The sequence below is a fragment of the Saimiri boliviensis genome, chromosome 21 (assembly GCF_048565385.1).
Source record: "Saimiri boliviensis isolate mSaiBol1 chromosome 21, mSaiBol1.pri, whole genome shotgun sequence".
NCBI classification, from domain to species: Eukaryota; Metazoa; Chordata; class Mammalia; order Primates; family Cebidae; genus Saimiri; species Saimiri boliviensis.
In genome coordinates, this window is record NC_133469.1 from 18,206,831 (window position 1) to 18,230,948 (window position 24,118).

At 40.6% G+C, this 24,118-nt stretch overlaps 1 protein-coding gene across 2 annotated transcripts; it reads left to right on the plus strand.

The window, feature by feature from the left end:
* Nucleotides 1–1,310: 1,310 nt before the first annotated feature.
* On the plus strand, nt 1,311–24,110 carry RTCB (RNA 2',3'-cyclic phosphate and 5'-OH ligase). Of its 2 annotated transcripts, XM_074391300.1 has the most exons (13): nt 1,407–1,494; nt 2,424–2,564; nt 4,758–4,836; nt 5,984–6,051; nt 7,408–7,507; nt 9,960–10,116; nt 12,563–12,719; nt 14,979–15,138; nt 16,470–16,645; nt 17,138–17,326; nt 18,023–18,133; nt 19,624–19,743; nt 23,595–24,110. In XM_074391300.1, exons 3-13 carry the CDS (start codon nt 4,800–4,802, stop codon nt 23,700–23,702), a joined length of 1,383 nt encoding a protein of 460 aa, XP_074247401.1. In that variant the 5' UTR covers nt 1,407–1,494; nt 2,424–2,564; nt 4,758–4,799; the 3' UTR covers nt 23,703–24,110. The 2 variants fall into 2 exon arrangements, with proteins under 2 accessions (XP_074247400.1, XP_074247401.1); XM_074391299.1 differs by lacking the exon at nt 2,424–2,564 and having other exon boundaries at nt 1,311–1,494.
* Nucleotides 24,111–24,118: the final 8 nt, after the last annotated feature.

The following is a 24,118-nucleotide window of genomic DNA, read 5'->3' on the forward strand; positions in this document are numbered from 1 at the left end:
CTTAAAAAAAAGCAAAGAGACCGAGGTTGTACAGATGTCAAGGCTTGATTTTCAAAGAGAATTCTTTACCTCTGAAATCTTTCCAAAAATAAACAGGGTAACTACAGGAAACTCTAGAAGTTGCATCACTTCAAGTTTTAGGATTTTTCACCCTCAGCAGATTCAATGAAATGGCAGTGCAGAGTACTAAACCCAAACGATCCATAATTGATCATGATATTAATGTGTCAAAGCACCTAATCAACAGGGAGAAATCGGGGCAGAAGAGAAGAAAAGCAGAACCAGTGTAGATAATGTAAGAAATGAATGGCAACCATAAACTATTTTTGCAGCACTTTCAGTCTAGTGGGGGAATGGAAGGAGGAGCGTTGTGTATGGAGTGCTTGCCATGTGCCAAGCCCTGTGCTGATTACCCCTCCAGTCTCACTTCATTTAGTCTTCTACTCAAGAAAGAATTATGATCCCATTTTAGGGATGACGAAACAGACATAAGAGAGGTTAATCACACCAAGCCAATAAATGGCACAAATAGAAATTGAATCCAAGTCTTTCTAATCCCGAAGTTGCAGTTGTTTACGTGAGGCAGAACTCGAAACTGAAATCACTTAAAGCTCGCTTATCACTATGAACAAGAGACATGGCATATGCAAGCATGATCAAAGAGGTCTTGATCATTAAAGGAGGCTAGACTGGGAGTTCTAGTGATCCAGAAGGGCTGTGATTTGATCATTTTGTATTACATATCTGGCCATAATAGATGCACCCACAAGTGTTTGTTGGAATAAATGATAAGCTATCATACTTCATTCTTTGGGATGCTTCTTTCTGACAAAAAAAAAAAAAAAGTTATTTGATGTATATCCAGATTCATTCTGAAACATAAATGTTCAGCTATGGTATTTATTCAAACAGGTTTTCTTTCTCAGCTGCCGGCTTATCTGTTTCCCCTCCCTGCCCGGGGTATAAACTCCAAGCTGGTGCACTGGACCTGACCCAGACTCAAGGTATTTTCGTAAGCTGCTAAAAAGCATTTCCAAAACAAAACTAAAAACCCCTAGATTTCGCTTAGCTGTAGCTTAGGGGAAATTGACTAATAAAGATCCCAAAGGGAGGGAGAGGAGGGATAACATGGGGAGAAATGCCAGATACAGTATGCACCTAAATTTAATTAAACCAAAATAAATAAATAAATAAGATCCCCAAGGGAAACACTAGAGGGCAGTATAACTTAAACAGAGGAACGACATTGGCCTGAAGAGTTTCGAGCCTCGACGCTTGCCGTCGCTCATCCTGCTGCGTCGCCGGTCGCGCGTGCGCTGTGGTTCTTGGAAAGCAGTGAAGCCGGACAACGCGGCGGCGGCTCTTCAAAGCGGAGCGCGTTTAGCTACCGTTGTCGCCGCCATGAGTCGCAACTATAATGATGAGCTGCAGTTCTTGGAAAAAATCAATAAAAACTGCTGGAGGATCAAGAAGGGCTTCGTGCCCAACATGCAGGTGAGGCGGAAGAGCAAATGGTTGGGCCTTCCCTGCTCCTTCTCCCGCCCGGCCAGCGTCCACCGCGCCCTCCGGACCTCTCTCGACCACTGGGTCCGCCCCCGTCCCTTGCAAAGTTTACCTCATCCCCTCCTTCTCCCCTCACAGTTCTGGGACCGCCCAGCCTGTATGTCCCAGATGGAGACTTGAGGGCTCAGGACCTCCCGCCAGGAGAGGTCCCCGAACCACGAGGACAGCCTAAGAGCGATGTATATGGGGAAGCCAAATAAATACGAAATTGGGGTTTCCAAAGCGTTTTCATAGATCAGCCGCGTAAACGCTTCGTTGACGTTCCTGATCTTCAGAAACTTCAGGTGGGACTCCCAAGGTGGGACAGCCAGCCCCGGGTCCCATTGCTGGGACTGGAATTCACCTCCTCTGAGTCATGCTGGTTATTTATATAACGTTTACGGACCTTTGGTCACTGAACCAAGTTTTCAGTATTCAGTCTTCCATGTTGGTTTTTAATAAAGCCATGTCATTTCTTGCAGTAGCACAGGGCAGGGATTTTTTTTAATAGTCGCTTCACAGAAGGACCTCGAGGATCTGTCAGTGACACAGCTTCCTCTACCCACCTAGGAAGAATCTTAGCCAGGACTTGATGCCTGGTTCACTACTTTTTCCTCTGACGTCCCAGATGGAGACTTGAGGGCTCAGGATCATCAGATAGTTGAAAGCCTGGGCTCTGTTGTCTTTCAGGCTTCATCACCATCTGTGTTCATACTTTTTATTAATGTGAAAAAAGAAAACATTTGTGAAGTTTCGCAACTTATTTTTAAACAGTTTTTGAAATCCCTGAAGGTGCCAAGTCCGTCTTGGTAAACGGTTCCCAATAGCCACTCCGCTCTTTCATTCAGAATCAAAGCGTATTGAGTTTCCCTTGTTGGCAGGTCACTTACACTGAGGGGAGAAAAAGCCCACAGAGATGAATACATGTTCTGTTTCCTGTTTGGCCACTTCCTTTGTATGGAAACCGATACCCTGAAGGAAGGAATAGAAAATCTAACTTGGGGGCAGCGCAGTGGTTCACGGTATGTAATCACTTTGGGAGGCCTGGCAGTGGTTCACGGTTTGTAATCACTTTGGGAGGCCTGGCGGGAAGATCCTTTGTGCCTGGGACATCGAGACTGGCCTGGACAATATAGTGGGACTCCGTCTCTACAAAAAAAAAAAAAAAAAAAAAAAATTAAATTGGCCAGGCGTGTTGATGTACACCTGTAGTCATAGCTACTTATTGAGGCTGAGGCAGGGGAATTGCTTGAGTCTGGGAGACTGAGGTGCAGTGAGCCATGATCATGCTAACTGCACTCCAGCCTGGGTGACAGAGTGAGTCTCCAAAAAAAAAAAAAACCACACATGACATGATCGTCTGTAGGATATAATAACAGACTGTCATTGTCTGGCAGGTGTTCTAACTGAACCTTTGATGCTCACAGTGCTGCTCATTTTATCTAGGGGCAAGTCTAATTTTGCTTGGCAGTTCTGGGTTAAGTGTGTATGCAGCACTTTACTACCACCCATCCTTTGGGAATAGAGACTTGAAATGTTGATGCATTGCTCTTAAAACGCAATTGACGTCTAAGAATGAATTGTGTGTTCATCCTCATGGGAGCAGTGAATTTCACACTGATAATCATCTCTGTTACTAAATCTTCATTTCTCCCCCAAGACCCACATGTTGCACTAAAAATTTTTTTGTTCCCTTAAAATGCTCCCCTCCCATCTTTATGTCATTTTTGTGTTCAGTTCCTAGATGTTCTGCTGCACCAGTGAATGTCTCTTGTATTTAAAGAGCCAGCTCGGCAGGATCTCTGTGAAGCCTCTCCCAGCTTCCTCCTAGACAGTTGAGCCACATCCTCATCAGACTTTTTCATAGCACTGTGTACTTACATTATGGCACTTGTCTCATTACACTCTGATATTCTTATCTGAGTATAAGGGCTGTATTGTGCACTAGAAGCTCCTTGGAAGCAAGATCCTGTCATATCCTTTGTGTCTCCCCTAGTGCCCAGGACGGTGCCTCACGCATAGTAAATTCTCAGTGAATGTTTGGTGAATTAATAAATGTGACCCCTAAGAAATTGTACTGGAAACATTTTCCATCAATGGGTATCCTTATTTATGCAGCGGTGATAAAGTCATCTTTCTGATAAAAACTACATTCTGTTGATTAAGTGTTAAATTTTTGGTTCTTTATTACTGGACAGCTTCAAAATATCTGACCTGTGAGAAAAACGTTCTGCTCTTTATTGTTACTTAGCGGGTGACTTAAGTACGTCGTCCGTTGCCTTTTGTGTTCCACCTCTATTGTCAAGCTTTAAAATTACATAGTTTTTTAAAAATTTATTTATTTCTGGAGACCAGTCTTGCTATGTCGCCCAGGCTGGAGTGCAATGGCACGATCTCTGCCCACTGCAACCTCCCCCTCCTGGGTTCAGCAATTCTCCTGCCTCAGCCTCCTGAGTAGCTGGGATTACAGGCACGTGCCACCATGACCAACTTTTGTATTTTTAGTAGAGACGGGGTTTCACCATGTCGGTCAGGCTGATCTCGAACTCCTGACCTCATGACCCACCTGCCTCCACCTCCTAAAGTGCTGCAGTTACCGACGTGAGCCACCGCGCCCAGCCTATAGATTATTTTTTAAATTATATAGCTAATAGAACTAAGCTCACAACTACATAGCTGCATGTTAAATTTTTCTTCTCACTATTAACCTAACTAGAGATTTGTAAGTCATCACTAGAGCACAATAAAGTGTAATTTGCTATTGGCTTAAACACAGAATAAGTATACTACGGTCAGATGACTTCATGAGAACCTGAGTTTTTAATTCATCTGGGTTTTTTTGTTTCTGTTTTTGTTTTTAAAAATCCATTGATGTTTTAGAAGCCTGAGGATTAAGACCTTTGGGCTGTGTGAGAGCATAGCTGGAAGGCTTTTCTTAATCACACAGAAAGATGTTTGATCTATTAAATTCTTAAATGTGGCTTTGAGACTATGAGAATAAACAAAACAGTTTTTGAACATTGCAACATTTTTCTTAAGGTGTATTTTAAGATGGGAGCAGCTCATAGTCTTCGATAGGAAGTTTTCTACATGCTTAAAGTAATGTGAAAGTGTTTCATAAAGTACAGAAAATATTACATACAGTATATTCTGTCCAGTACCTGTGCTTGCCATACATGTATTCAAACATTGTTTTTCACTTTCTTTGGTACCAGGTTGAAGGCGTTTTCTATGTGAATGATGCTCTGGAGAAACTGATGTTTGAGGAATTAAGGAATGCCTGTCGAGGTGGTGGTAAGTGCATTAGATTTTCCCTTGTGTTAGTGTAGTAGTGCCTTCCTGTGGCCTGAACAGTGGTAACTCAAGTAATTGTAATTTTAAAATCTTATCAAGGGGTGATTACAACTTAATATAAGACCAAAATAACTTACTTATTTGTGATCACATTGTTAGACGGTTGGCGTTATAGAACGATTTGAAACAGGGTGGAACTCGTTTTCTTGAACAAGTTCAGCTAACCTTGAACAGTAATAGCACAACCTACCATTTGTTTTGCACTTACTATGTACCAGGCATTTTACTAGGTGCTTTCCATAGATTATCTCTTGTAATACTTACAGTAACCCTAAAAGGAAGATATTGTTTACAGTTTACAGATGTGTAAGTCACAGCTCAGTGACGTTAAATAATTTTAATTTGCCCAAAGTCACATAGCTTTTTGGTGACAGAGCCAGAATTCAGATCCAGGAGTGTCTGATTTCAAAGACAGTGTTCTTAACCAGCACACTAATTACTGAACTTCAGTTATTTCATCATAAAATCATTACATCTGTCTTGCAGGGCTGCAGCAAAGTTTAAAGATAAAATGCGTAAAGCTTTGTGATAATCTAATGGTGATGATACAGAAATCATCTGTTAGCCCTTTCATTTTCTAGATCAGCAGGCTAAAGCCCTCCCTCCCCAACCAGGGTATGCTCAGTTGTCTAAAATAACACAGCTGCCAAGTGGCAGAAATGGGACTGCAGCCGCATATTCCTTGATTCTCAGTGCAGTGTTGCAGCTCTTCCACATAGCCCTTTGTCACTTAGAACAAACCAGCATTGATTTTCTTTATAAATACTGTGAACTACTGAAATATTTTTTAGAATATTAATAACGTAAAATTTGGTAGTTATATTTTACATCTCCCAATTCAACATTTGCAAGCAACTTTCTCATGGTATACACAGAACACTGACAGCATGTTTGTGACTATCTTTTCTGTGTATGTACTTCCTTCTTGAAGAAGCTCTCTTCCATCTTGCATGTCAAACATCCTTCTAGCCTCTGTTGTCTTAGTAGCCCTAATGACTACCTCTTCAGGTTTTACAGTCTAGAAATGTGAATATAATTAATGCTAAAAATCATGTCATCTTTTCTAACACTCAATTTTTGTCTTCAGGTGTTGGTGGCTTCCTGCCAGCCATGAAACAGATTGGCAATGTGGCAGCCCTGCCTGGAATTGTTCATGTGAGTCAGAGTTCAGAGCTTTAATCATTTATGTTTCTCAAAGTCCATTGAATGGATGAGTGGCCATACCTGATAGTGATGTCATTTAGACAATGACCACTGGACAGCCAGACATAACCATGAAGCCAGGCTAAGTGGCTTATCCACTTCCAACACTTTAGGAGTCCAAGATAGAAGGATTGCATGAGCCCAGGAGTTCAAGACCAGCCTGGGCAACATGGCAAGACCCTGTCTCTAAAAAAAAAAATTAGCCAGGTGCTATGTCACATGCTTCTAGTCCCAGTTACTCAGAATGCCGAGTGGGAGGATTGCTTGAGCCCAGGAGTTTGAAACTGCAGTGAGCCGTGATCACGCCACTATCCTTTTAGCCGGAACAACAGCAAGACCTGTCTCTAGAAATAAAAAATAAAAAGAAATAACCATGGACCTAAAGAAATAATTGAATCTGGATGGCATTTCAGTTTCTGGATGCCTTTGGCTAGAATCTATAAGTGTTCAAGAACCTTAGAAGTCGTTTTTATGTTTTCTTGTTTCTTTATCATGGTAACATCATTATTCCTGGATCAGTGTACCACCATTGTAAGTTTCACTGTGGCTCTATCAAGAGGATCACTGAAGAAGAAATGGAAAGAAGTTTAAGGGTGAAGACTGAGGGGAGGCAGAGAGGACACAATAGCTATTCATAAGCCCCCACCACAGTCTAGCACTCATATTCTATCATTAGAGGTGGATGTTGAAAATGAATCTATTCAGCAGACATTTTTGAGGTCCTCTTTATGCCAGTTACCATGTTGGGCACTTGGTAGGGGGAATGAAATCGTATGGCTTGTGCATATAAGGAACTTGTTAGGGTCTGGTATCTTCATATATGCTATGTTTGACCTGCATTCTTCCTGGGTCAGGTACCTTTTCTAGGCTTTATGTGTAGAAAGTTTACAGCCTTTATCCCATCAAATGGATTACATGTCTGTGATTACTTGAACTAATGACCTACATAAATCAGTTATTTTCCCCTTCATAAGCTGACAAACCACAGTTTGTCAATGTCTTATGATTTTTTTTTTTATTGTAATAGTACATTAAGCTTAGTATTTGTTACTCCTGTATCATATTTTTTTTGAGGCTTTTCTGTTTTGGATTTTCTTAATTAACATTTAGAACTTATAAAAAGGTTTTTTTCTCACTGTATTTAGCTTTGTGATTAGGTGTTCTTAATGATTTCCATCAATAGAGATTTTGTGAAAACAATCTTGATTTAGGAAGCTTCAGCCTGCAGCTTGAGAATCAGTGTCGGGTCCGTCAGGCAACCAGGTGGCAGTTCAAAACCGCTATATTTATTTTCTAATTCTCTTTCAGCGATCTATTGGGCTTCCTGATGTCCATTCAGGATATGGGTTTGCCATTGGAAATATGGCAGCCTTTGATATGAATGACCCTGAAGCAGTGGTATCCCCAGGTAAGGTCACTGTGCATGTCTGCTGTTAAGTGTGTAGCTTTTCTCTATGGGCCACAGCCTTTGGGAAACAGAGCACTTCTTCCCATATGCATGAGTCAGTCTCATCATGTTCTGTCATTTTTTTCTTTGACATTTACTGCAAGTATTAATTGTGGATACTGAGAGGCTATTAAAACATCAAGCAAAGCATATTTTTATTGAAAATTTTGGGAGGCTTCTACCAGATGTCACAGTATTAAGCAAACTGGCAAGTTTTTTTAATCTTTATAACTCAGTTACCTCATGGACAGGTTTGTGTTAATGACCACACATTATTAGTAGATGAGTTCAGCTCTAAAATATTTAGAACAGTGCTAAGCACATAGAACATATTCAGTAATATCATCATTGTAATTCAGTGATGTACAGAAGGTTGTATACGCCTTCTGTTGTGGTATGGGGTGCTTTCAATGAAAACATTCTATACCAGAAGTAATTGCTGTTAAAGAGTGTCAATTTATGAACGAAGTTTAAATGACATCTTGAGAGTTCTGCTTCTAGCAGTGGTGGAATGGGTTGTTTCAGACCAATCCCTTGCTGAAAATAATGAGAAAGGCTAGATAAAGTATTTTTTCTTAAATCTGTTTGAAGACAGAAAATCTGCTAAGGCAATAAGAATTTGCATGGTCAAGATCTAGAGGAAAAGAAGAAAAAGGTCCAGATAGGTGAGCCCTACATGTAGGGCTGTTTTGAGGTGACTGCAAATTTCAGTCAGTAAGAATATACGTTATTTGAATGATCCAGTAACAAACTTGACACCTTGACCTCTAATATATATGTGTGGTTGTATGCTTATGTGCACATGCATTGCTGTGCAGCCAAGCAGTACAGAGTTTACCAAAGCTGACCACATGCTGAGCCGTAAAGCAGGTGTCAAATTTCAAAGCCCTGAAGTCATATAGACCAGCAGTTCTCAAACAAATTATTGAGGATTGAGCTCAAAGACTCATCAATGTTTACCTCATTAGAAGTTAAAACAAAAATTTAAAGACAGGAATACATAAGTACATGCTTCATTATCCATTAGAACAAAGATGTTATGTCGTATAGCTTTTGAAAAATCTCACTGTACAGTCATGGGAGAATATGAATAAAAGAGGCAAATAATGTCTTAGTATTATAAAATGAATCTTACAGACCTGAAATGGTCTTCCCCCTAACTCCCACCCCAGGGTCTCTGGCCCATACTAAAGAACCACTCATGGGACAGACCCACAGGGCCCAGCCTGGGAGTATGTGAGGCCAGGTGGCCAGTGACCTGCAGAGGGCTCCAGTGCCTGATCCCAAGAGGGAGAAGCCCACCTTCTGTCTTCTGAGAAGCTCTGAGTCTGGGGTCCTGTTCTTTGAACACCATCTTCATCCCCTCCCCCACACGTATACTTGACATTTTCTAAGAAAATAGATCTTAAATGTTTTCACCAGAAAAAACAGAAGGGAGGTAACGGTGAGATCATGAGTATGATAGTTTGATTGTGGTAATTATTTCTCAATGTATACGTACATTGTGTATACCTATATATATATATACAGTTTTTATTTGCCATTTATCTCTCAAGCTGGGGGTAAATGGTTTAAAAAATGCTTACAAGCTGGGCAAAGTGGCTCACACCTGTAATTCCAGCACTTTGGGAGGCTGAGGCAGGAGGATCACTTGAGCCCAGGAGTTTGAGACCAGCTTAGGCAACATGGTGAAACCCCATCCCTACAAAAAATACAAAAGTCAGTCAGGTGTGGTGGCACACACCTGTAGTCCCAGCTACTCAGGAGACTGTGGGGAGAGAATTGCTTGAGCCCTGGAGGTAGAGGCTGCAATGAGAGTTTAGCCTACGTGACAGCAAGACTCTGCCTCAAAAAATAAAAGTCCTTATGTCTAAAAATTTGAGGTTATTGTTAATGTCCTTTTTGAATGGAAACATGTAGCCTTAAATGCGCAAACTAGGAAAGAAGAAAGGCTGGAATATCAGTGATCTTAGAAAGTTAAAGAAAGAACAACAAATTCTACCCTAAAAAAGTAGAAAGATGGAAATAATTAGGAGTAAAATTAATGAAATATAAAGATATATGATAGAAAGGGCCAACAAAGTCAAAAGTTGATTATTTGTAAAGACTGAAAAAATTCATCAATCCCTGACAGCAGTAGTCAGGAAAAAAGAGAAGCACATTTTGATCTCTTGTTTTACATATTACTCATTGTTCATTGCCGCCTCCCTGGCCCATAAAGTGCCTTTAGTGTGTATCTTACTTTAGATTATCTTGGTGTCATCAGGCTTTACAGAGAACCACTTTGTTGTCTACTTTAAAACATAGTTATCTTTAAAAGAGTGGGTATCTTTCCAGCCCCATATTAATGGTGAGAAACTGAAGGTAACAGTGCCTGACCACCTGGTTTTGCGAACTTTTCTCTATTTTGTAGGTGGTGTCGGATTTGACATCAACTGTGGTGTCCGCTTGCTAAGAACCAATTTAGATGAAAGTGATGTCCAGCCTGTGAAGGAGCAACTTGCCCAAGCTATGTTTGACCACATTCCTGTTGGAGTAGGATCAAAAGGTGTCATCCCAATGAATGCCAAGTAAGAGCACACATTTCCAGTAAATGGAATGGGAGAGATAGTAACCACATGACCTTCAGCTTCCTTTCCAGTGCAGTACACTGGAGAGATGAGGATTGTTCCGTTACTTTTCAGGAAGTAGTAAGAACTGTTTTCTCAGCAGGAGGTTCAGCGCATTTTTTGGAGACATTATTCAACTGATGTTGTAACAGCCTTTGACATTAGAGTAGTATTTATAATAAAATCATATCCACCAACGTTTATCAAGCACTTTCTATGTGTAAGGCACTGAGCATTGATTGTATCACTTCATGTAGACAATAACCCTATTATATTCCCTAACTTACAAGAAAGAAAACTGAGGTTTAGAGAGGTAATAAGCTTAGTGCCAGGCGTGGTTGGGTTTACAGAATCCCAACAGTTTGGGGGGCCAAGGCAGGAGGATTGCTTGAGTCCGGGAGTAAAAGATGAACCTAGGCAACATAGTGAGACCTTGTCTCTAAAAAAAAAAATTAGCTGGGCAAGTGGCTTACGCCTGTAGTCCCACCTACTCAGGAGGCTGAAGTGGTAGGACCCCTTGCGAGCCCAGGAGTTCAAGGCTGCAGTGTGTTGCGATGTCAGTACTGCAACCCAGCCTGGGCAACAGAGTGACTCTGTCTCCATTTTTTTTTTTTTAAATCTTAGTAGGTGATAGCAGTATTCAAACCAAAGATCCTTTGACTTCAGAAACTATATTCTGAATCCCACTGCCTTTTGTCATTAGCCTATTTAACCACAACCTTCCTTTTTGAATGATAGCAAAATGTGTTCTTTGGGTAAGTAGAGAATTAAATATAATGCTATAGTGTATCTCTCAGATGGCCATAGACTTTACTGTGTCATAGCTTAGGCAAAACAGTGTACCCTAAATTTTGCAGAGTGCTTCAATAGCAGAATAGTATGCTAGGTATGTTTCTTTAATGTTTTGCTTTATCCTTCAAATTTATGTGAATTTTGCATTCGAATCAAATGTGTACATAATAGGAAAAACATGTTTTTAGCTGTTACTTGTAACAGCTAAAATGTTACGTAACAGCTAAAAACATGTTTTTCTGATTATGTACACATTTGATTCAAATGCAAAATTCACATAAATTTGAAAGATAAACAAACTCCTCCCAACCACCCAACCAAAACCACACACACACACACACACACACACACACACACACACACACACACGAAGTATAATCGATACACTTGAAAGATACTTGGTCTGTGATTTCGCATTATCCCTGACAGGCAGCCCCAGTTTTAAAAGCATACTTGGTACTTGGAACACACAAATAAATTTCAGACATCTTTGCAAACGTTTTACATAGGAATTTTGTCGAAATGAGGCTACTCTGGGCACACTGCCTATGGGGTAGCGTGGCTCTGCAAGGAACAGTAAAAAATAATAAAAATAATAATATTGAAATGGGCTGTCATCTAGGGTAGTGGGGAGAGAACACTGAAACAGTCTAGTTTTTCCTGCCAGTGTTTTAGAAGACAGCTGGACCTTGGATGAAGATTAAAGTTTGTTCCCACTAGGGGTTTAATGTATGTATACCTCAGCTTCAAAATGGAGGTGCAGTAAGTCACTCAGAACTTTTGTGAAGATGTGAATAGAGCTTAAAATTTAACCTGTGTTGGCTGGGCGCAGTGGCTCACACCTGTAATCCCAGCACTGTGGGAGGTCGAGGTGGGTGGAACATGAAGTCAGGAGATCGAGACCATCCTGACTTAACATGGTAAAACCCCATCTCTACTAAAAATACAAAAAATTAGCCAGGTGTGGTGGGGTGTACCTGTAGACCCAGCTACTCAGGAGGCTGAGGCAGGAGAATCGCTTGAACCTGGGAAGCAGAGGTTGTGGTGAGCCGAGATCATGCTACTATACTCCAGCCTGGGCAACAGAGAGAGATTCAGTCTCAAAAAAAAAAAAAAATTTAACCTGTGTTGTTTGAGGAATTCTAGATACCCTCATTTATTTGACCACAATTCTTTATAAATTATTAATCAAGTTGTGTACTTGGTCGAATTAGTGGTAGAGATTGATAGCTTGTTAAGGTTACAAAGTTTTGGGGTTTTTTTTGTTTTGTTTTTTTGTTTTTTTGTCTGCTTAATCACTGCCTCATGGAATTCAGGATCAGAGAGGCAAACTGAATATAAAAAAGACTTGAAAATTAACAAAGAGCCATATAAGTGTCAAGTAGAACTAGAATCATAGCTAATAAGGCATTTACTATTTTATATTGCAATTATTTATGTGACTGCATTACTCAAAAAAAAAACCAGTTATGGAGAGCTTAAACTTTGTATCTGACTTAAGGAACACAGGAGATAGTAAATGTCCAGTTTTCCTCTGCCCTTTAAAGATGTGGTCATCCTTAGGTTTTGATCTGCCTTTGCTGTGAAGTGACTAGCACCTTTTATACTCACCCAGAGACTTGGAGGAGGCCTTGGAGATGGGGGTGGACTGGTCCTTAAGAGAAGGGTATGCCTGGGCTGAAGACAAGGAGCACTGTGAGGAGTATGGAAGGATGCTGCAAGCTGACCCCAATAAGGTCTCTCCAAGGGCTAAGAAAAGAGGCCTTCCTCAGGTAACGCACTTTGGAGGGGCAACCTGTTCATTTTTTTCTCATATTTTGTTTTTGTTGGGGGGAAAAAAATCTATATCTTACATTTAGCAAACATATTCCCAGGTTTCTTTATGGTATATCAAAAAATACAAATTTGTTTATGCTTTCATTTATATTAAAAAAAAAAAAAAAAAACTATCAGGGCTGGATGCGGTGACCCCCACCTGCTTTGGGAGGCCATTGAGGATGGATTGCTTGAGGCCAGTAGTTCAAGACTAGCCTCGGCAACGTAAGGAGACTTTGTCTCTAAAAAAATTAAAAAAAAAAAAAAGCACATACCAGTAATCCCAGCTGCTCACAGGCTAAGATAGGAAGATCACTTGAGCCTAGGAGTTTGAAGCTGCAGTGAGCTGTGATCGCGCCACTGCACTCCAGCCTGGGTGACAGAGCAATCAGGAGCTTGCAAATTTTCATAAAATAAATAATGAATTCGAAGTGAATGGGAGAAAAATAGAATATATTTATAAGGTTTATATGTTAAAATTATATATATATATACTTTGCCAGTCTACAAATGGTATCCATGAGATAAGAATATACTAGATGTTTGAAATTACAGCTAGTTCTGAAGGCTTTGCCACTAATTCACTGTGACACATGGGCAAGACTGTCTTCTCTGGATCTGTTTCTTCTAGAAAACTGGGATGGTTAAAACTAGGCAACCTCAAAAAAAAAAGCATCGATGATAGACTGGACAGGGAAAATGTGGCACATATACACCATGGAATATTATGCAGCCATCAAAAATGATGCATTCATGTCCTTTGTAGGGACATGGGTGAACCTGGAAACCATCATTCTCAGCAAACTGACACAAGAACAGAAAATCAAACACCACGTATTCTCACTCATAGGCGGGTGTTGAACAGTGAGAACACATGGACACAGGGAGGGGAGCATCACACACTGGGGTCTGTTAGGGGGAAATAGAGGAGCGACAGCAGTGGGGGGTGGGGAGTTGGGGAGAGAGAGCATGGGGAGAAATGCCAGATACAGGTGAAGAGGAGGAAGGCAGCACATCACGCTGCCAGGTGTGCACCTATGCAGCAATCTTACATGTTCTTCACATGTACCCCAAAACCTAAAATGCAATTAAAAAACAAACAAAAAAAAACTAGGCACCCTCTAAAGACACTTCCAGAACTGACATTCTCTGGCTCTCTAAATCATCTATTGATATCAGCTCTAGTTGTCGTGTATGTTCTTTCAGTTATAGATAATGTTCATGGTGGATGTCCATGAACTCATAGGTGTTTTAAAAACCGTTTGAACTTGGATCTTGTCTAAGTTTCAACATTCACCAACATTATCCCAAAATTTGACTCTTTGTGATGTTTAAAATATCCCATGAACCATTTAAAAGCTTGTTTTTTTAATGAAGCTTTTTTCTTTAATTTGTTTTACTCTAAGTTCCGGGATACATGTGCTGAACGTGAAAGTTTGTTACATCGGTATACATGTGCCCTGGTGGTCTGCTGCACCCATCAACCCACCATATGGGTTTTTTTTTTTTTTTTTTTTTTTTGAGACGGAGTTTCGCTCTTGTTACCCAGGCTGGAGTGCAATGGCGCGATCTCGGCTCACGGCAACCTCCGCCTCCTGAGTTCAGGAAATTCTCCTGCCTCAGCCTCCGGAGTAGCTGGGATTACAGGCACGCGCCACCATGCCCAGCTAATTTTTTGCACCTTTAGTAGAGACGGGGTTTCACCATGTTGACCAGGATGGTCTCGATCTCTTGACCTCGTGATCCACCCGCCTCGGCCTCCCAAAGTGCTGGGATTACAGGCTTGAGCCACCGCGCCCGGCTCCATATGGGTTTTAAGCCTCACAGGCTTTAGGTGTTCATCCTAATATTTTCCCTCTTCTTTCCCCCCATCCCCCGACAGGCCCCAGTATGTGATGTTCCCTTCCCTGTGTCCATGTGTTCTCATTGTTAAGCTCCCACTTATGAGTGAGAACATGCAGTGTTTGGTTTTCTGTGTTTTTTTTATATGTGTATACCAAGCATATAAAGATATAATAAAATTCAGGAGTTAGTCTACGTTATTTTGTTGTGTAGACTATTGTAAACGAGGCACTTGGACAGCTTAGGAATTTTTTTGTTACTGGAACGCTATTTGTTATTCTCCTGTTAGTTTGTTTTTATCTTTTTGGTTTTTAAATAGATTAAAACAAAAACTAGAATAAAAACTATGTTATCAGACATTTTTACATTTGCAGTTGGGGACCCTGGGAGCAGGCAACCATTATGCAGAAATCCAGGTTGTGGATGAGATTTTCAATGAGTACGCTGCTAAGAAAATGGGCATCGACCATAAGGGACAGGTGTGTGTGATGATCCACAGTGGAAGCAGAGGCCTGGGCCACCAAGTAGCCACAGGTAGATTCTAGACTTCATACCAAAATGTGCATTTTATGGGCAACCAGATAGAAATTTAAGAGAACAAAAACCCTGAAATATACTGCATGGGTTTTATCCTGAGTCCTCAACAATTAAATAACAAACAAATTAACTTCACTGGGCTATAACTTTCTTTTAAAAAAAAATGTGTATAATAATTATTTTATATGGGATTATCATGGAAAGTTAATGTATGTAAAGCACTTAAATCAGTGTCTGACAGTAAGCATTCAATACACGTTAGTTGCAGTTATCGTTACATTTACTCTGAAGGGTTACTATCTGGCCAAGAAAGAGCAAGCAAATATTTAAACAGTGGAATTTATGAAGTAGGCATTCATTTAGCAAATGATGTATGTATTATATACCTGCTCTGCAACATTAGGTGTTACGGTGGATTTGCTGACGAAATAGGCAGATACTTTGTACTCACATTGTCTCATGACATTGTCATGTCATGTTCATTTAAAAGGAAAAGTAAATATTAAAAGGTGGCAATTAATATAGGGGAGACAAGCAAAACACATTTAGGAAAAAGATTTTGGAGATGGCTTCATGGATCCAGTGTTGAGCTTTCATAGTTTACAAATGGTATCCATGAGCTAGGAACAGTTTGGACAATTACACACAAAGAACATTGGTGACAAAAAGGCAGCATGAACAGAAGCAGGAAGCAGAGAAATCATGGATAGGTCCTTTCGGATAGCTTGGAGGATGTGTGAAAGAGTTAATGTATCAATGAAAAGGTATATAGACACCTGGAAATTGCTATAAGCTTTAAATGTCATGTTACAGATCAGCCTCTAGTCCATTTTATTGTGTGAGAATTTAATAATTTGTGCCAGCCTGACCCTTTAGACTACTTAATCTAGCAGATGTATGAAGTGTCCACTGGTATTCCAGGGTATTCCAGAGCATTCCACTGCGTGCTTCTCTGCACTTTTTCATGAATTTGGTTAACCATGATGGTGACACAATGTATTTTACTACTACTATTCTCATTCATTCGCATACTGAGAAAGGAGTAATTGAGATCATATTGTGGTTATTTGTTTACACATCCCATTCTCTTTCAAGTTCCAAGAGGACGAATGTTGACTTTGTGTCCCATATACTATCACTGTGCTCTTAAGAGATCCTCACATTCATCTTGGCCGAGCAAATAGATGAACTCAGAAACAAAGGGAAAGTTGTGTTTCACTTGTTTTTTTGTGGAATGAGTTTGAATGTAGCCTGCCTTTCTGCAGTAAATCTGAACTCTTCATTTAAGGGAAACCTAACTGGTTTGGACTTTGCTGCTCTCGTTCCAGATGCTTTGGTAGCTATGGAGAAGGCCATGAAGAGAGACAAGATTATAGTCAATGATCGGCAGTTGGCCTGTGCTCGAATCGCTTCCCCAGAGGGTCAAGACTACCTGAAGGGAATGGCAGCAGCTGGGAACTATGCCTGGGTCAACCGCTCTTCCATGACCTTCTTAACCCGGCAGGTACAGTTGAAGTTGCTTTTCTGTCTGAGTCATTCATGATGAAGTTAAGTGCTTTAAAACGTAGTGCAGTTCAATCAAAGCCTATGGTGTTTGGTTTTGGTGTCTTCTTAAACCAAATAATCAGAGTATCAGGCATAAGGAATGAGAGAAGAGAATCAAAATTACTCCTAGAATTTGTCTTGAACAGCACAGAGAATAGGAGTACCACTGACTATGATTCAGAAGGCTGGGGAAGAAGCAACTTTGAAGGGTGGGATCAAATATAGCCAGGCAGCTTTTTAACCAAAGAGGAAAATGATGTGGTAGCATTTGCTGTGTGGTCTAAAAGACAACTTTTGTCCTTTACGTAAAGATAATCTTACTGCTATTTTTGAATGATTAAATCTTTTACCCCATTCAGAACAGACTACCTGAAATCAATAAGGTAAGTCACAAAGAGCTGAAGATCAGTCTGAAGCTCTGGCTGCTTTTAACTTCTACATTTTCTCCTAGGCTTTTGCCAAGGTCTTCAACACAACCCCTGATGACTTGGACCTCCACGTGATCTATGATGTTTCGCACAACATTGCCAAAGTGGAGCAGCATGTGGTGGACGGAAAGGAACGGACACTGTTGGTACACAGGAAGGGATCCACCCGCGCATTCCCACCTCACCATCCACTCATTGCTGTTGATTACCAAGTATGTAGCCCTGTGTTTGTGGTTTTAAGCAGCGGGAGTATGATTTAGATTGTTGCAAATGTAAACTACATTTAAGCCGAAAAGCAGCAATTGTGAAAGTAAAATATTGTGTCACCCATGAGAACAGCGATTCCCAGTCTTCTCTGAAGCAGTAACTCCTCCCCCGTCCGTGCTTGCAGTGGTGCCACGTGCTAACTACAAAGTGCTCATGAAGTATGTATTACTCCACTGCTGTGAATTGAGGCCTTTGAATTAGTGGAAGACGGGAGTAACTCAGTTATAGAAGGCAGAGTAAACTCAGCCTGTTTCATTCCTCCTATCCTCTTGGTGTCTGCCTGTGGTGGAGTCAGACTCCGTAGTCTGCTTGCTCCTTTTACAGATGAGAAACCCAAAACAGAGAAGAAAATCCCTTTCCTCAGGATGGTTGTTCTAGTAACACTTCCCTACACTTTTGGATTTCGCTTTGCTCTTATTTTGACTCTTCTGCATTTTTACTGGTCCTCACATTTTCACTCTTGTCCTCTTCCTTCACTTCTGAATTATCAAAGTACTATCTTAATAATTGTTTACAAGCTGCATGTTTAGAGGTCTGGGTTTCTCCTGCAATTCTACAGTGCAGAAGAAAATTTAAATTTTTTGACTAAAAAGCTTATGCTTTTCTGATTGTTAACATGTTTGGCTTATGTGCATCCTCAGCTCACTGGACAACCAGTGCTCATCGGTGGCACCATGGGAACCTGTAGTTATGTTCTTACTGGCACTGAACAGGGCATGACTGAGACCTTTGGAACAACCTGTCATGGAGCGGTAAGGAAAACAGAAACTTCCTTAGAAATGTTCTCTTCAGTTTAGCTATTGTTTTCCATTTCGACTGGTAAATGTAGCCGATTGAACATTAACAGAATTGAGACTTGGGTCTATCCTGTCTTGTACTTCAAATTGTTCCTCATCATGTATACTATTTAGTGAACTGACAGGGCCACCTAGTGTCTCTACCTAAGTGATATCTGGTAGGGTTAGGGACCGTTTCTTACCTCCGCAAGTCTGGAAAATCCAGACTGGGAAATTATCACAGTAGCTGAGCTTACTGTAACTGGTTTAAAGTGATGGAACTTTAACTGATGTTAATAGCACAGTTTATCTCAGTAATTGACTGGACCTGCTCATTTGTTTAATTTACCCCTTCCTATTGTGTAGGTCCACTCAGGATTGGAAGAATAGGCCCTGTTTGCAAATTAGAGCCTATGTGCAGTCTACACACACACGCATTTCAAAACACTGCCTCTCATCTTCTAAGCCCAGGGGTCGGTAAACTCTTTCCATAAAGGGCCAGCCTATGAATATTCTGGCTTTGGGGACCAGATGGTCTCTGTACCAGCTATTCAGCTGTGCCATTTCAGTGCAGAGGCAACCTTAAGCACTGTGTAAATGGGCACTGCTGTGTTGTCTTAAAACTTTTAGACCAGGCATGGTTGCTCACACCTGTAATTTTAGCACGTTAGGAGGCCAGGGCAGGAGGAACACTTGAAGCCAGGAGTTCAAGAACAGTCTGGGCAACATTAGCGAGACACTGTCTCTACAAAAAATTTTTTGATCAGCCAGGTGTGGTGACACACCCGTAGTCCTGGCTAAGGCAGGAGGATTGCTTGAGCCCAGGAGATCAAGGCTGCAGTGAGTTATGATTATGCCACTTCACTCCAGTCTGGCTGACATAGGGAGACCGTTTCTCAAAAAATGAAATCGTTTCTTTTAAAAAGCAGATGGTAGACCAAATTTGGCTCATCCACTGTAGTTTGACAGCCCCTTTTCTAAGCCATCCAGAGTGTTGACCCAGTGTTGAAATGGGAAAGAGAAACTGTCTAGAATACCTTCTCGTAGGACAGACCTTCACAAAGGTACCTTAACCCTACTTTTTTCTCTGTTTCTCATTTCTAGCTGCCTCCCAACTCCTAATTTTAACCCAGTGGTTCTCAACAGGAAGATGAACCCCCTACCCCCATGGGGACATTGGCCATTTCTGGAGGCATTTTTTTATTGTTACGGTTTAGTGGGAGTTGCTATTGGCATTTTAGGGGATAGAGGCCAGGGATGCTGCCCTGCCCAGGACAGCCTCCCAACAGAATTCTGTGGTCCAAAATCCAAAAGGATATGAGGAGGCTTAAAACAAAAGGCATGTTATCAGTTTGATAAAGTAAAAAAAGATGGGTTTTTAAGCTCCTTTTTAGTTTAAGAGAACATCAAGGAAAGGGCATATAATCTTAGGGTTTCAGGTAAAGTTCATTCCTTTCCCATTCTAGGGCCGTGCATTGTCCCGAGCAAAATCTCGACGTAATTTAGATTTCCAGGATGTCTTAGACAAATTGGCAGATATGGGAATTGCAATCCGTGTTGCTTCACCCAAACTGGTTATGGAAGAGGTAAGTGAAATTTTGATAAATATTCATTATTTCCCATTTGTAATTTATGCCAGTCTACAGAGATAGCAGTTTGGGGTATTACTAACTGAAATTGTTTGGGTTGTTATTTTTTTTTATGACCTCAATTTTGGCATATCTTTTTTGGTTTATCTTATTTCAGTTTTATATTTTGTTTTCTTTTGGTTAGAGTTAAATTACGAGCCAAGTCCTTAAGAATGATTTTTCACTATTTATATATAATCTCCATCTCCGTATTAAGCTTTCAAAAGTAGTTTGAGCTAACTCTTGCTTTTATACAGTTGTATACCTAGGTTTCAATTTGAAAGCAAGTTTGAAAAGGAAGGCATAAATATTTGGGGAAAGTTTTATTGATTGACAGGAGAACAGATTTTGTTTAAATTCTGTATATATGTGTATACATATGTACATATTTAAATTAAAAGCAACATCATTTCTTTCTTAAAGATTTAAGAGAAAAGAAAGCCTTCCAGAAACTCAGTGCCCTGACATAGTTATTACCTTATCTTTTAGAATACTTATTATCGTCAGCTGGGTGTGGTTGCTCACACCTATAATCCCAGCATTTTGGGAGGCCAAGGTAGGTGGATCAGTCGAGGTCAGGGGTTTGAGACCAGCCTGCTCAACATGGTGAAACCCCGTCTCTACTAAAAATACAAAAATTAGCTAGCCATGGTGGTGAATGCCTGTAATCACAACTACTCAGGAGGCTGAGGCAGAAGAATCACTTGAACCCAAGAGGCAGAGCTTGCAGTGAGCCAAGATCATGCTACTGCGCTCCAGCCTGGACGACAAAGCAAGACTCCATCTCAAAAAGAAAAAGAAATACTTACTGTCATACTTTTTTCCTAAATGCTTTTTTTTAAAGCCAGTCATAATTATAATTAATATACATTTTGTAGTTCTTTTAAAAATTTAGCACAATATTATGAAATTGTTTGTGCCACCTTTTAAAATCATTGCGGAATATTCTACCAGAGTATCTTTTTCCCTGTAGTAGACATTTAAGTAGCTTTCAAATATTTGCTACTATAAATTAAATTTTAATGAGTATCTTCATGCATGAAGCTTTTTTCCAGTTGTTTTAGTAATTAGAACAAAGTCTCAAAAATGGGAATTACATGGTGGCTCATGCCTATAATTCCAGTACTTTGGGAGGCCAATGCAAGAAGATCTCTTGAGGCCAGGAGTTCAAGGTCAGTCTGGGCAAAGATTAGGCAGGTGTAGTTCTGTCTACTCAGGAGACTGAAGCTGGAGAATAGCTTGAGCCCAGGGGTTTGGGGTTACAGTGAGCTATGCGATTGTGCTGCTGCATTCCAGACTGGATGGCAAAGCAAGACTCATCTCAAAAAAAAAGAAAGAAAGAAAGTGAACTACTGACTCAGAGTATGACAAAGACTTATTTTTTAAATAACTTATTAGTTTTTCCCCTAAATAATACATGTTTAATTTAAAAGATTTGGAAAATGCAAAGAAGAAAACAGAAAACATTTAGAATTCAATCAGCCAGAATGACTACAGTTCACATTTGGATTTTTGGTTGTTTGGTTTTGTTTTTTTCACCTGCAACACGATTGTTTCATTCACTCATTCAGCTAACACTTAGTAAACATCTGCTATAGTTAGGTACTTTTCTGTGTGCTAGAGATAACGCAGTGGACAAAAGAAATATGAATCCCTTCCTTGTGGAGCTTTCCAAATAACAAAATATACAGTGTGTTAACGACCATACAAGTTCTGTGAAATAATAATGAAGCAGGGAAAGGGGGTAAGGAAAGGTGGGGAGGGGGACAGTTTTAAACAGGTGGTTGGAGCAGACTTCAGTGAGGTGACAAGAGAGCAAAGACCTGAAGAGAGAGAGGTAACAGGCTACCAGGGTATCTGGTGGTGAGCGTTCAAGGCAGAGAGAACAGCAAGCACAAAATCTGTGCGCCGAGGTTATGCCGAAGCAGCCTAAGGCGGCCAGGCATGACAAGAGCAAGCCAGAGGGAGATGAGGTCAGAGAGGTAGGGGGCGCCAGAGCATTTGGACTTTTGCATTTACTGTGATTAAAATGAAAAGTTTTGGAGGATTTTGAACAGAAATCCTGTGACATGATCTGACAAACGTGTTTTCATGTTAATGAGAAGAATCTGCAAGAGAAATTAATGATGCAGGAAAGAGGGAGGAAATTGCTGGAGAAGTGTCCTTGAATAGAGATAGGGTCTGATGTACAAGTTAATAGGGCTGGTCTTTGCTAGGAGCACAAATAATACATCCTTTATAAAAGGAGAGAAGAGGCTGGGCACAGTGGCTGACGTCTGTAGTCCCAGTACTTTGAGAGGCTGAGGTGAGATTGCTTAAAGCCAGCAGTTTTGAGACCAGCCTGGGCAACAAAGCAAGACCCCATCTCTATAAAAATAAAAAAATTAGCCTGTAGTCTCAATGACTTAGAAGGCTGGGGCAAAAGGATCGATTGAGCCCAGGAGTTGGTGGCAGCAGCAAGCTGTGATTGTGCCACTGGACTCAACCTTGGGTGACAGAATAAGACCCTGTCAAAAAAGGAGAGAAGGTATAGATACAGATATGTGGGGAAGATAAAGTGAGCACATTTATGAATATTCTGGCTGCTTTTTTTTTTTTTTTTTTTTTTTCTGTGTATTACATAGTAAGGTCAGCAAGTGACAGTAAGGATCTGAGAAAAGGTATGAAATACTCATCTAGGAGAGAGAGAGAGAGTCATTGGCCCAGTGGAATTTTATCTGATTGCCAGGAGCTAGAATCAAGTAATGCTAGGGAGTGATTGAGGCTCCCACAGATAACTGTAGCCAAAGATAGTTTGTGGTATGATGTAATGACTGCAAGATTCAAAACTGGGAGTGCCTAGGGAGAAAGGGACAATAGAAACAAGCCAAAAAACAGCCACCTGTCTCACGTCTGGGACCAATGGCTTGACCTGGTTTGGGAGAGAAAACAGCTGCCACTTCAGAAAGTTGGAGGTGAAAGTGATATCCTCAAGAAAGATCCATGTTTCAGTAAAACAAGAAGGTGAAGGGAATGTTAAAGGGAAGGAGGGGATTTTGCTCCTTCTGGAAGGAGTTCCAGAGGCCACAGTGGGAAGGTTTCAGACATTGGAAGGGAATGGGAGATGGGATAGAAACGGGAATTACGTACAGAACAGTATGAGAATCAGTCTGGTTGGCCTAAGCTTGAATTGACATGAATAAAGATAAAGTGAGTGTGTGAGGAGATTAGTGCTAATGGTGGCAAGGCAGTATGGGTAGGATGGAAGGCTGGGAATGTGACTAGAAAGTCACAGAAATTGTATGTGAGTGTAGTTGCACATATATACACACATATACACATGCACACATACAGTTTTTTATACATATATGAATTTTATAACTTACTTTGAGGGTACCAGATGTTCATTCCAAAAATTTTTGATAACTGCATAAATATATAAAGAAAGAAAATTAAAATTGCCAGTAATTCCACCATGAAGAGATAATTATTCCTAACATATGATGGTTTCGTGCATTTCCTTCCAGTCAGGTACCGGTGTGTGTTTTATTTAATTACATTTACACATTTTCTAGTTATACAAGTAATACATGTTCTTTGGAGATGTTTCAAAAAATACACAAAAAAATATAAAACAAGATGAAAGTGTTCTGGAAGCTACCACAGACCAACATCAGGCCTACTCATTTTTTAAATGTTTGCTAATTTGATAGGCAAAAAAACTCCCTGTATTATTTTAGTGTGCATTTGTTTAATCACAAGTGAAGTTTGGTGCTTGCAAAGACCGCATTTTCAGTGGACTTGTACAATGTTTAATTCCTCTCCTGCAGGCTCCTGAGTCCTATAAGAATGTGACCGATGTGGTGAACACCTGCCATGATGCTGGAATCAGCAAGAAAGCCATTAAACTGAGACCAATCGCTGTGATCAAAGGATAGAACCTTGGACAGCAGGGCCACTAGACACCACTGACCCTCTGTGAAATGGAAGTAGACGGACATGCCCTTCCAAACCTCAGACTCAAGTCAGGACAGGTTCCAAAGCGTGCTGCTGTAACTGCTCGTGCCAAAATGGCTGACGGGGAGGCTGCTGCTTTCAGGAGCCAGTGCTTGTGAAATAATCTTCCAGGAAGAGGAACCTCTGGAAAGGGAGGAATACACCTTCTCCTTGGTTGTTCCACAGAGTTTTAGGAAAATCTGTTAGGGGTGGGTAGGTGTCAAGAAACTGCCTTACGCAGTCATACTCTTTAGCCATCAGATGGAACTTCGCTACGCCAAGCTGTGTTTACATTCCGAGAGGTGTCATGAAGAAAGTTCTATTAAATATGGTTTTGGAATGTTCCCTTTCGTCCCTT